General features: G+C 68.6%; 1 protein-coding gene across 1 annotated transcript; it reads left to right on the forward strand.

The window, feature by feature from the left end:
- The first annotated feature begins 1,510 nt into the window (after nucleotides 1-1,510).
- On the forward strand, nucleotides 1,511-12,066 carry CHLRE_08g385000v5 (uncharacterized protein). Its single transcript, XM_043065351.1, has 9 exons — nucleotides 1,511-2,055; nucleotides 2,177-5,437; nucleotides 5,701-5,840; nucleotides 6,048-6,318; nucleotides 6,493-6,626; nucleotides 6,972-7,193; nucleotides 7,436-7,916; nucleotides 8,119-8,483; nucleotides 8,675-12,066. The coding sequence occupies exons 1-9, from the start codon at nucleotides 1,953-1,955 to the stop codon at nucleotides 9,203-9,205; spliced, it is 5,508 nt and encodes a 1,835-aa protein (XP_042922352.1). The 5' UTR covers nucleotides 1,511-1,952; the 3' UTR covers nucleotides 9,206-12,066.
- The last annotated feature ends 165 nt before the right edge of the window (nucleotides 12,067-12,231 follow it).

Consider the following 12,231-nt stretch of genomic DNA (forward strand, 5'->3'; position numbering starts at 1 on the left):
TGCATAATGTAAATATTATGTGGAATGAAGTTGCAAGATGTAGCATGCTCCAGCGCAGCGGAGGTTCTGAGGCTTGAGCATGCCCGCCCGCATGGGGAGCTCAAGTTCCGCCGGCCGACAAGTCAAGACGTGCAGTCTAGTGCAGTCTCATGAACCTCAACCCGACACCACGGGTGCGACGGCACAGGACAGAATGGGTGCACGGAAGGTGTCTGCCGCCTCATGGCCCATATGTGGCCGGGTATGTGGCCGGCATAGTCCGGCACATTGATGTACTAGTCCATTCCCCTGGGAGCGGTGCATGCGGCCAGACTTCCGCCATCACCCATGTCCGCCATACCCAAGTGGTCTAGCGATGTCCACAAGCGTACCACAAGTCGCGGGCCGGAAAACGCATGCTTTATATCGGGTGCATCTTAACGGTCGCAAGATGTTTACGACATGTTGACAACATGGTTGTGGTCAAGACGGGCCCTGCGAACTTTCCGTGATTACATGTTCATATAGCTCGCTGAAAGCAGTCGTTTGGCACCATCCTGGTAGAAAACAGAGGGTTTTAGGGGGTGTACTGCACGGTACGTCAGGAGGGGCGGGAGGTTTTGCAGGGTGGGGGTTGGGGTTACTGTTCGTAGTTCCTCCAGGTCGGTTCAGTTCAGGCTGGTATCTACCCCCCCTCCCCGGGCAGGCCGCGTACTTACTACTGTTCCGCACAGGGCGCGAGCGGTTCATGCCAAAACTTCTGTGACTAACGGCTGGTAACACTAGAGTCTGGCCGTGGGTGCCGTGTGTCCGGAGGTAGATCCGGAATTCCCCTGAGGCCTTCAGCTGCAACTTAGCTCGAGATCGGGCGTTGTGCAATAGGGCCAGCGGACAAGAGGACATTGACACCATTTTGTGATCGAAGTAGGCGCGATGGTGACACGGATGGTGAGTGGGAGTGGCAGGAGGGCGGGAAGTGTGGCAAGCATGGCAAGCAGCAAATGCCCACTGTACTACGCTTAGTACATTGAAATGCGAGGGCGCCAGCGAGTGTAGGTCGGGGGTGCCCCTGCGGCTGAGCTGGTCGCAAAGTCGGCAACGGCTGCCTTGCTGGAAGGCGGCGTAACGCGCGCTACTGATTGCGGGCGTGCGGCCCTCTCCGGGCGCTCTATAGCACCACGCAGACACAACGCCGCCTTCCCATGCGCTCTCTAACACATCATGATAACGACGCCATGCAACCGCGAGCCGTGTCGGTGAGTAGTGGTGCAGGATGTATGGTGATGGCCCCGCCCAAGAAGCGGGTGCCTATCAAGGCTGCACAAGGCACTGCTCAAGACTTGCAGTCTGTGTGTATCCGTGTGGTGGGGCGCGGCAGCAAAAGCTGCAGCGCACTGGGGTTTCGGAGGCCCGAAGTCGGTGCACGCGGGTGCCGATACGGTAATCTCGCAGGTCGTGGCATGTCATCCGGTTTTGGCACCGTCAAGTGCTGTTATATCCATGCCAGTAACTTCTCATTCCGTATGATCAATAAACGCTCCGGGCAAGGCCCAAGCCTGCTTAAGTACTAGGGCAGCCCCGTATCTAGTGTGCGTGCGCTTACCGCTGTTATTATATGGTTGCATACTTGATAGATCAGTGCAAGACTTTAAGAGTTGACCGATGCCGCGCCAATACTGGCATTAGCCCGCCTCGCGCGCGTTTCTGGCTTCTAACGCGTCAAGACATGGGAGTGAACCCGATTCACCAAGCTCACAGATAAAAGCAGCAGGCAAAAGAGGGGCTGCGCTTCGCACAAATCCGCAATGAAGAAGCTTCTCCTGTGCTGCGTACCCTGGAAGGGGCAGAGAGTGGAGGAGTCCTTACACGAGTCTGCATCCAACGCGAGCGCAGCCCCGGGGCCCCCGGAAACCGGCAATGCGGCCATTGACACGCCCTTTGCGCCAAGCGAAGCTCAGCCTTTGCCTGCACCTATGCTCGGAGCCGAGGATGTTACGTTGGGGTCCCCGTTACACTGTGGGCTCGCGATAGATCCAAGCGCTGTGCCGGAGGAGCTCCCGCGTAGAGTTTCGCAAGGTCAGTTCGGGCGCAGGGTCAGCGGTTGCTTTCCACCAAGGACGACCAACCGCCAAGACCTGCAGCCGCACACGACTAACCTCCGACCGGTTTTGCGCCCACCCCGCCGGCGCTCCCTCAGGCTCCGTGCCGCTGTGGCTTCCCTCGCCACGTCACAGCTGGAGCGCGGAGCTGCAGGGCGGGGGGCGCGGCGCGCCGGGCGTAACGCCGGCGGCGCCCAGGGAGCTCGGCGGCGGCGGCCGCGGCGGCGGCGGCTCGGGCCTGGATGCGCTGCTGCTGCTGGAGGGTGTGCGGGGACTACTGGAGGGGCATGGCGGCGGCGGCGGCGGCGGCGGCAGCGGCAGCGGCAGCGGCGGCGGGGCGCCGATAGCGGTGGCGGTGACCGCCGGCGCCGTGTCAGCAACAGGCAGGCCCGGCGAGGGCGCCGCGGGCGTAGGCCCGGCAGCGGCGGCAACCGTGGCATTAGCGGCGTCCGTGACGGCGCCCGCAGCCGTGGGTGGTGGCCGAGGGCCCAGGGGCGTCGGTCCGGCGAGCAGCGGCGGCGCGGGCAGGCTGCGTCACGCTGGCGCGGCCCGCAGCACCACCCCCGCCAGCAGCACCACCACCTACACCTTCACCGCCACCGCGCCGCCCTCGGGCGCCACCACCCTCCTCTCCACCGCGCCGCTGCCCTCCGCCGCCCTGCTGTCCACAACCTCCGCGCCCTCGCCGCCGCCCTCCGCGCCGATGATGCGCACAGCCGCCACCGGCAGCGCCAGCACCGGCACCGGCGGCGCCGGGACGTCAGGCGGCACGCCCCGCAGCGGCGCCGCAGGCCGCAGCAACAGCACCGGCGGCGGCGGCCTCGGTGCGCCAGTGGCGCCGCTGGATGCAGCAGGTGGCGGCGGCGGGCGCAGCAGCACCGACACAGCTGGCTCCGCCACCCACCTGCCGCCCGACCGCAGCTTCAACGCCGCCTCCACCGCCACCACCACCACCACCGCCGAAGCCACCAACAGCCTGCGGAACAAGCAGGATCTGGATCACAGCGGTGAGCAGGTGCAGGTGCAGGCGCAGCAGGCGGCGGCAGGGCAAACGCTGGCAGGAGCCATGGCTGCGGGCGCGCCTGGCAGCAGCGGCAGCGGACACCGCAGCGGCACCGGCAGCAGCCAGGGCAGCTGCGGCCTGCTGGCGGCGGCGGGGGCGGCCGCGGCGGCAGAGCCCGGGCAGCGATCCACTTCCTCGCGCGGCACTGGTGCGGCATTGCCGCCCTCCGCCTCGGGGCTGTCGCTGGCGGGTGCGCACTGGGGCGCCCGGGAGGCGGCCGTGGGCACCTCGCAGGCGCAGATGCAGGCGCAGGCGCAGGTCTCCGACGCTGTGGTGCTCGGTGAGTCGCCGGCGCTGCTGCAGGGGCTGGGGCTCAGCGGGTCTGACCCGCTGGAGCCGCCCGCGCCCGCGCCCGCGCCCGCGCCCGCGCCCCGGCCGGAGGCGGCGGGGCCGGGCGCCAGCCCTCGACACCCAGACGACGTGACGGTCGCGGCCCTGGGGACCGCTGCGCCGCTGACCAACACCGCCACCGCCGCAGCCGCCGCTACTGCCCACGGCGCGGGGCCGGTGGTGCGGGTTGAGGCGGCGGTGCAGCCTCTGCGCCGCCTGCAGGCGCCGCGCTGGCCCGCGCCGCCGCCCGTCGTGGCCGCCACCACCGCTGGCAGCGGCGGCGCGCTTAACGAGAGCCCCGGCAGCGGCGGCACGGGTGCCTCCTTCGCCACCTCCGCCACCTTCACCACCAGCCGCGAACAGCTACTGGACTCGGCCGTGGGCGTGGCGCCGGCGGCGGCGGTGGCGGCGGCGGCGGGCTCGGCGGCGGCATCTGTGTCCGGCGGCGAGCAGGGCGAGGCGGAGGGCGCGGCATCAGGGCAGGTGCAGGTGGCGGCGGCGGCGAGGCCGGCGGCGATGCCGGTGGCGGCGGCGCAGCTGCCGCACGCGGCGGCTGGCGAGGGCGGCACGGGTGCGGGCGCGTCAGGCTGCAGGCCGCTGATGGCGGCGCTTCTGGCAGCCGGCGGCACTGCACGTGTTCACGGAGCGGCAGCAGCGGCGATGGCCACGCAGCGCCGGCCGGCCAGCGCGGCCGAAGCCTTCTACCTGCGGACCGACTCGCCGCCGCTGCAGTCCGGCGGCTTCCTGGCACCACCGCCGCCGTCATTTGTGCCGCGCTCCGCCACCGCCGTCACTGGCATGCCCATCGTCATAGCGCCGGCGGTGCACGCGCAGGCCCGGCGCAGCAGCGGCAGCAGCAGCCTGCGCTACGGCAGCAGCCCCACCGCCGCCGCGGCTGCCGGCCGCCGTGCTAGCGGTGGCGTTGGTGCTGCGGGGCCGTTGGCGGCGCCCCGTGGCGGCAGCCCAGCCGGCAGCGCTTCCTTCCGCCGCCAGGTCATTCGTGCCGCGTCGGCCGCCTCGCGCCGGAGCTCCCGCGCACAGGTTGTTGCGTCGGCCGATGCGGCTCCGCCGCCGCCGGCGCAGCAGCAGCAGCTGCCGGCTGCCAACAGCAGTGCCATGGCGGTGGCGGCGGGAGGCCGGGGCGGCCAGGGCGGCAGCCGCAGCGGCCAGGGCCTGTTGGCGCTGGCCGCAGCCGATGTGGCGCCCGGCAGCCCTGGCAGCAGCACCCACGACCGCACCCCCAGCACGCCCAGCCTCCACAGCGTGCACGGCTCTCTCAGCTCGCAGCCGCAGCCGCCGCTGCTCGAGCACGCCGCCGCCGCCGCTGCTAACACCATGGCGGCGGCGACGGCCTCGGGCAGCTCCGCCCGTAGCCGGCACTCTGGCGCGCCGCTGTGGGTGACTCAGCCCGGCGCCGTCGGTGTGGATGGCGGTGGCAGCTATAGCGTGCAGGGGTCGGGGGGCAGCGCGTACTCGTACTCGCAGTCGCAGCCGCACTCGCGGCCGCACTCGCGGCCGCGCACGCCGTCGTCGGGCAGGATGGGCGGTGCCCTCAGCACCGGCACCGGCACCGGCAGCAACCGCACCCCCGCCAGCAGCGGCAGCACTTGTGGCGGCGGCGGCGGCGACGGCCGGGCTCAGCGGCGGCTGCTGGCGGCGGCCCCGCTGATGGCGCTGGAGGTGGTGGGCGGCGGCGTGGGCGGCGCGGAGGTGTGGCCTGGCGGCGGCGGCAGTGGCGGCGGCGCGGTTGCCGGCTGGATGAGCCCCGGCCCCGGCGGCGGCGCGGCTGCTCCCCCTGCTGTGGGGGGCGGGGTTGGCGGCGGCGGTCCCCGCCTGGGCGGGCCGCCGCGTCATCCGTCCCACGCCCAGCCCCACTCGCTGCTGGCGCTGCTGGGGGACCTGCAGGAGGCGGCGCACCCGCCGCTGCTGCCGGGCACAGGGGGCGGGCAGGGCATCATCGTGACAGGTGGGGCTGGGGTCGGCCGTGCCAGCATCCCAAACGTGTCTCTCTCAAGAGTCTCGTCGTTCAGCGCCTGGCTCGCACCTTGCCGCCATGACCGCATGCTGCCCTGCTGCCGTGCTGGCGGTGTGTACCGCCCGCTCTCCCGCTGGACTGGGCTCACCGTACTCCCGGATACTTCTACGGACGGCTCATCTCCCTCCCTCCCCCCTCCCTCCCTCCCTCCCTCCCTCCCTACCCCCCTCCCTCCCTCCCTCCCTCCCTCCCAGGCCGCTGGCGCGACGGCTCCGCAGTGGCCGTCAAGCTGCTGTGCGGCCGCGGCCCCGCCGCCCTGGCGCCCGGCAGTGGCGCAATGACGGCGGTGCGGCGTGCGGGCGCGGCGGCGGTGGCGCACCGCAACCTGGCGCAGGTGAGGCTGCGGGTTTTGGGGCGTGGAGGGAGCCAGGTTCTTGGGAGTTTTTGCATGGGCGTGTACAGCTTTATTTCACATCATACTCCCACCCACAAACCGCGCCTCTTTGCGGCACACACCAGCTCCACACCAGCTCCACACCAGCCCCACGCCTCACGCAGTCCTGACTCCTCCGCCACCCTGCCCGCCCTGCCGCCGCCCCAGGTTCTGGCCATTCGCGCCTGCCCCGTGACCGCGCAGGCGGCTGAGGCCCTGGCGCCCGAGGGCCGCCGCAGCGCCCGCCTGCTGGCCGAGAGCCTGTCCATCAGCTTCGGGCTGTCCGGGCTCATGGCCGCGGCAGCCGGCCTGGCGCCCGCCCCCGCGGCGGCCACGCCGCTGCCGTCCCTCGGCGGCGCCACCGCCCCCGGCAGCGCCGCCGCTGCCTCCGCCTCCGCGTCTGCAGGGTCGTCGGCGTCGGCGGCGGCGGCGGGAGCAGGTGTGGCAGTGGGTACGGCGGGTGGGGAGGTCGCGCACCTCGCCGCGCCCCGCTCGCCTGTCCCCAGCAGAGGCGTCGAAGGGGCGGGCCTGGGGCCAGGCTCCCACGTCGGCGCCGGCACCGGCACTGACGGCGTGGCCATCGCTGCCACTGGTGGCACCGGCACCACTGCAGGCGCCACGGGCACCACGGGCGCCGCTGCGGGCGGCTGGGAGGCACCTGGCTCGCCGCGGCGGCGTGCGCTGGCGGCTCTGCGGCCTCGTGCGGGCGACTGGCTGGTGGCGGTGGTGATGAGCAACTACAGAATGGTGGGGGGGTCTTGTGTAGGCGGCGTGTGTGTGTGTGTGTGTGTATATGTGTGTGTGCGTGTGTGTGTGTGTGTGTGTGTGTGTGTGTGTGTGTGTGTGTGTGTGTGTGTGTGGCTGTGGCTGTGGCTGTGGCTGTGGCTGGGTTGTGTGTGACACGCCAGTCATGCCGATCTGCCTGGCACACCATGCTGCCGCACATGGCGTGCCGTAATGCCGCCACCCCTGATGCCCGCACATGTTGACATCAGCACACGTCGCGCACTTCATGAGAATCGCCTCTGCGCCCTCCATTCCTTCAGCTCTCCATTCGCCCACCTTCCCCCGCCCCCGCCCACCACCTCGCAGGGCAACCTGGAGTCTGTGCTGCAGCTGCCGCACTCGCCCTTCGCCGCGCACGGCCGCCGCTGGGGCCCCTACCTGGCGGCGCGCGCCGTGCTGCGCTGCGCGCGCGAGCTGGCGGCGGCCCTGGCGGCGCTGCACCGGCGCGGGGTGGTGCACGGCGGCCTCAAGCCCAGCAATGTGCTGCTGGCGCCGGCGGCAGGGGACCTGCGCCGCTTCGAGATAAAGGTGCGGCGTGCGGTCACTGTGGTCACTGGGGTCACTGTTGCCACTGTGGCCACTGTTGTCACTGTGGTATTTGGTGGCCGGTGGCTCCGCTGGGCGCTATAGATTGCAACGGAGAAGTACAGGAGGAACTGACACAAACGGAACAGGCACAAACACGGCACGGCACCTCGCCCCGGACACCCCGCACCACTGCCTCATGCCACTGCGCTCGCCCCGCCGCCCCGCCGCCCCCTGCCCCACAGGTGGCGGACGCCTGCTTCTCCGTCGCGGCGCTGGACGGGCTGGGCGGCAGCGGCCCCACGCCCGCGCCGCCCGCCCACCTGCTGTACTGCGCCCCCGAGGCACTGCTGCGCGGGCCCTCCCGCCCCGCCGACGTCTGGTCCTTCGGCCTGCTGCTGCGCGCGCTGGTGCTGCCCGCCGCGCCGCCGCCGCCGCCGCCCGAGGCGCAGGTGGTGCTGGTGGCAGCCATGAGGCCAGCGGCGGCAGCTGGCGGCGCTAGTGGCGGCGGTGGCACGGAGGCGGCGCCTGGTGCGGGTGCGATGTCGGGCGAGCCGGCCGGAGGACGCGGCGGATCTGCTGCAGGAGGTGTGGGCGCTGCTGCGGGTGGTGCGGCGGGTGGTGGCGGCGGCGGGCCGCTGCCGGCGGCGCCCCTGAGCATCACGCCGCCCGACCCCGCCTACAGCCGGCCGGCGGACCAGCCGCTGGCAGGCGGCGAGCCCGTGGGTGAGTAACGCGGGCAGGGGTGTGTTGCGGGGCGTGCATGGGCGCGTGTTTGCGCCACTTTGTGTGTGTACACCGCACAATTGCGCCCATCACTGGGCTTGCCTCCCTCCGAGGCGGGCCCACCACAGTCTCTCTTGGACGGCTACCCGCCACATACAAACGCTCCCCCGCTGCCCCGCTGCCCCCCTGCCCTCCTTCGCAGTGCGGCAGCTGGTGCGCATTGCCGAGTCCGGCTACCGGCCGCCCTGGCCCTGGCCGCAGCCGCCGTCGGTCGTCGCCCGGGCGCACGTCGCGCCGGCCATGGCGACCAGCTCCTCCGCCTCCTCTGCAGCCGCCACCGCCACCGCCGCCACCTCGCCTGGCGGCCGGCCGGCCACAGCCGCCACAGCAGGCGCGGTGGAGGCGGGCGCGGTGGCGGCGCTGGCGGCGGCGTCGGCGGCAGCTGCGTCTGCAGCGGCGGCAGCTAATTCGGCGGCTCTGGCGCGGCAGCCTGCTCTGGCACTGCTGCGGCCGCTGTACGAGCGGTGCACGCAGCCGGCGCCGGAGGACAGGCCCACCTTTGAGCAGGTGCGGGCGGGTGCCGGAACGCGCTCATGACTTCTGCGAAGCTGCCGCTGACTTACGTGCTGCTCGAACCCGCCTTGTCATTGAAGTAGTGGACTCTGGCAAAGTGATGCAGGCGCGTGCTCGCATGCCAACGCCCACACGTGCTCGCCGATCACACACGCTTATGAACGCGCACATGCACACACACACAGATCTACGTGGAGCTGAAGGAGCTGGAGGCGCAGCTCAGGCAGCGCCGCCGGCAGCTGGGCTCGGCCGCCGCCGTGGCGGCCGCAGCGGCGGAGGCGGAGGCGCAGGCAGCCGTGGCAGAGGCGCAGGCACAGGCCGCGGCTGGGGCCACTAGTCGCGAGGCCCATGCACCCGCATGGCCCCACACGTGTCGGCCCGCAGACAGCGGGCCAGTCGCCGCTGGCGCCGCCGCCGCCGCCGCGCCGTCGGGCGTGCAGGCGCAGTCTCTGGTGGCAGCCTCAGCCTGCGCCGCCAGGGCGCCGCTGGGGGTGCCGCTGGGGGTGCTGGGTCCCGCGGCGGCAGTGGCGGCTGTGGCGGCCGCCAGCGCAGGCCGCGTGGGCGCCTCCACGCCGGGCGCCTCCAGCGCCACGGGCGGCACGGGCGGCACGTGGGCGTCCGCGGACGCGGATGGCGAGGGCGAGGGCGAGGGCGAGGGCGAGGGCGAGGGCGAGGGCGAGGGCGAGGGCGACGTGGTACAGCTGGACGAGCCTTGATTGCCTTGCGGGTGCTGAGCAGTTGAATGCGAATGGCGCCCCAGCGGCTGTGGGGCACTTCACTCGGCGCACTTGGCGCAACGTGGCATTGTGCAGGTACTTTGGTGGGTTGGGTGGCAGGTGGGCGGGTAGGCAGTGCGTTCACGAGCACGGCCCCAGGCGGATGTCACTGTTGGTGCTACTGTTACTGCTAATGCTGGTGATGAGTAACAAACGAGAGGGCCTTGCACTACTTTGAATGGGAGACAGGACCCACCCCAGGAGGCGTGCTGTAGGGTCTGGTGGACTGCAGCGGCGCCTGAGTGGTGTCTGAGTGCCTGAGTGGGGCTTTGGCTCTACGCTAGGGCTTTGGCTCTTGGGGTTCTTGAGAGTGCAGCACGGCACATGCACTGGGGGGTGGCGGAGGAGGTCAGGAAAGGCCGCATCGGCAGTGACTGCCCGGCACGCTGGCAGCATTGAATGCACGCGGCGTGTGTGATACATACACACACAGCCTGAGTAGCAAGTACAGGGTCCGGGAGAGCACGATGCTATAAAGTTTAAGCGCATGCACTGACAACCTAGGTATAACACATGACGTATGACTTTGATGAGCATCATGGCACCGGGCGTGCCTACCCGCACCCGCATGCACTTGAGTGGTTGGGTGTGACACGTGGTGCACTGCACGTGTTTACACCGCGCCGGGGTATGGGTAGAACCACGAGTCCGGAGGGCCTGACGTCAGCACACCGTCACATGGCATGGCATGGCATGGGCGGGAGGCGGTGCCTGGGCGGCTCACAGCGGGTGACAGCCTGCGGGTTGGGTCGGGGTCGAGGTCGGGGTCGGGGTCGGGGTCGGGGCTGGGGCTTGCCAGCTGGCCGCAACCTCCTCCCCCTCCCCGGGCTCTGGGCCCTGCGCCCCTGGTGCTGGGCAGGGGCTCTTACATGTGGGGTTACATTCATGATCAGTTAACGAAGTGGTGGCCGGGGGGGGGGGGGAGGTGGGCGCGCGGCCGCATCACGGCGTGAGGGCATAGGTGGCGTGGTAGTGGGCGTTGGTACGTGTTGCATATTTGCGTTTGGAAACCACAAGGAGAGACTGTGCGTACGGTACATGTTAGAGAGGCACAAGGGGTATGTGTGTCCGTGTTTGTGTGCAGTATACCAGGTTGTGTGTAACACCGCATCGAATGCATGGCATTGCTTGCCGTGAGTGCAGCAGTGCGTGTGGTTATGTGATAAGTGCTTTGCGGCAGAGGGCCAGATCTACTGCATGCCACGTGCCGGTTCGACGCAGTGTTGGGGCACTTAGTAGGGATGGGGGGTGAATGACAGAACTGAGAAGGCGGGCCGCAAGGTCACCTGCATTGCGCAGGCTGGAGGGTACTTCCATTAGTGGCGCTGCCACTATCGTTTTTCTTCCTAGCACTGTGAGATTTAAGATGGGATTACGCATTTGCACTAGGGGGCTTCGCTGTGAACCTGTATGACAGGAAAACACAGCTTCTTATGGCGGTGGTGCTGCCGGCGGTGGTGCAGGTGGCTGAGCTGCGCAGTCTGGGAGCCCCCCGCCTCCCGCATCCTGGCATTGGCAGGGCCGGGGTCATGCTGGGCTCAGCGCATCATGCGAGGTGTGTTAAATGACAACAAAACGAAGCCCGCCCAGACGGCGTCGGAGTTATTCACGGATACCTACCATGCAAGGTGTGTGTGTGTGTGTGTGTGTGTGTGTGTATGTGTGCGTGTGTATGCGTGTGTGTGCGTGTGTTAAAGAGCACAAGGAAAACATTGCGCAAAGACAGTGTGTGCGTGTGTGTGTGTGTGTGTGTGTGTGTGTGTGTGTGTGTGTGTGTGTGTGTGTGTGTGTGTGTGTGTGTGTGCGTGTGTGTGTGTGTGTGCGTGTGTGTGAGTGTGCGCGTGTGTGTGTGTGTGTACGGTTTGCAGTGGCCTGTTGTAACCTCGTGAGCGTATGTCCAGACAACTACCGATACTAGAACCTGGGGCTCTAGTACTGTCCGAGTTCGCAGAGGTCTGATAGCACGTGTCTCCCAAGCCTAAGCGCCAGATGATGATGGAGTGATCCGCCGACTTTGCCCTCAGGCCATCACCTGATCAAAACACTGTGTGTGTGCGTCTGCGTCTGCGTGTGCATGTGGTACGTGTGATTTGGCAACGGACGCGTCGACATTTTAATGGCTATGACAATCGTGTGATCATCGAAGCTCGGTGTATATGACTCCCGTGCTTTCCCCAATATCACCGATCAGGAGGATGTGCCCGTGCGGTCTAGTGGAGTAGCTGGCGGCATGAGGTCATGGAGTTGTGTGGTGGCGCCCGTCGAGTGTTGCTGCATGCTGGCCCTGCTGGGAAGAAGACGGAGGTGCACTGGTTGTGGCGGTGGCGGTGTCATTTGAGTTTGGGAGCCGCGGGAACTGCAGCTAGTCAGCAGCGAAGGGGCTTTGGCGTTTGTTGTCTGGGCTAGCGAGCAATGGTCTGATGGTCACGAGCGCGGGGGTGTTGGCTCAGGTTGGCTGGACTGCCATTCAGCCCCCCCCCTTCACACCTTGTTGGCAAAGAAACTAATGGTTTGCGCAATTCCGCTCGAGCGCAGCAAGTTGTGCGCTCGGAATGTTTACATTTGTGGGCCCATGCGCTGTATGGGGGTGGGCCCGGTTAAGTAGCGGAGCGCGGGGTCGCGCTCGCTACTTTGCGGGTTTCTTTCTGTCGGTACTGATTACGCTGGCTGCGCTCTCTGCGTGGTCACACGGCGGTTGGGGCTCGCCCGAAGACCGCAGTACCCTGCTGGCAGGTACCCTCTCCGGCGGCGGAGGCACGGAGCCGCCTTTACGGCTTCACAACTTGTAACGCAATGCATGGAAATACCAGGGCTCAGATTACTCGGCAGCTGCTTTTCCCGCGGCAGAGCTTCTAGTACCTCAACCATATGCAGGACACGGAATGTGGCTCTCCCCCTCAAGGGAAAAGTGGGCCAGGGAGTGGGCTGCGCCGGCCAGGCCACGCCACTCCGACTCCACGCCATGC

Source organism: Chlamydomonas reinhardtii, chromosome 8, assembly GCF_000002595.2.
Source record: "Chlamydomonas reinhardtii strain CC-503 cw92 mt+ chromosome 8, whole genome shotgun sequence".
Taxonomy (NCBI): Eukaryota; Viridiplantae; Chlorophyta; class Chlorophyceae; order Chlamydomonadales; family Chlamydomonadaceae; genus Chlamydomonas; species Chlamydomonas reinhardtii.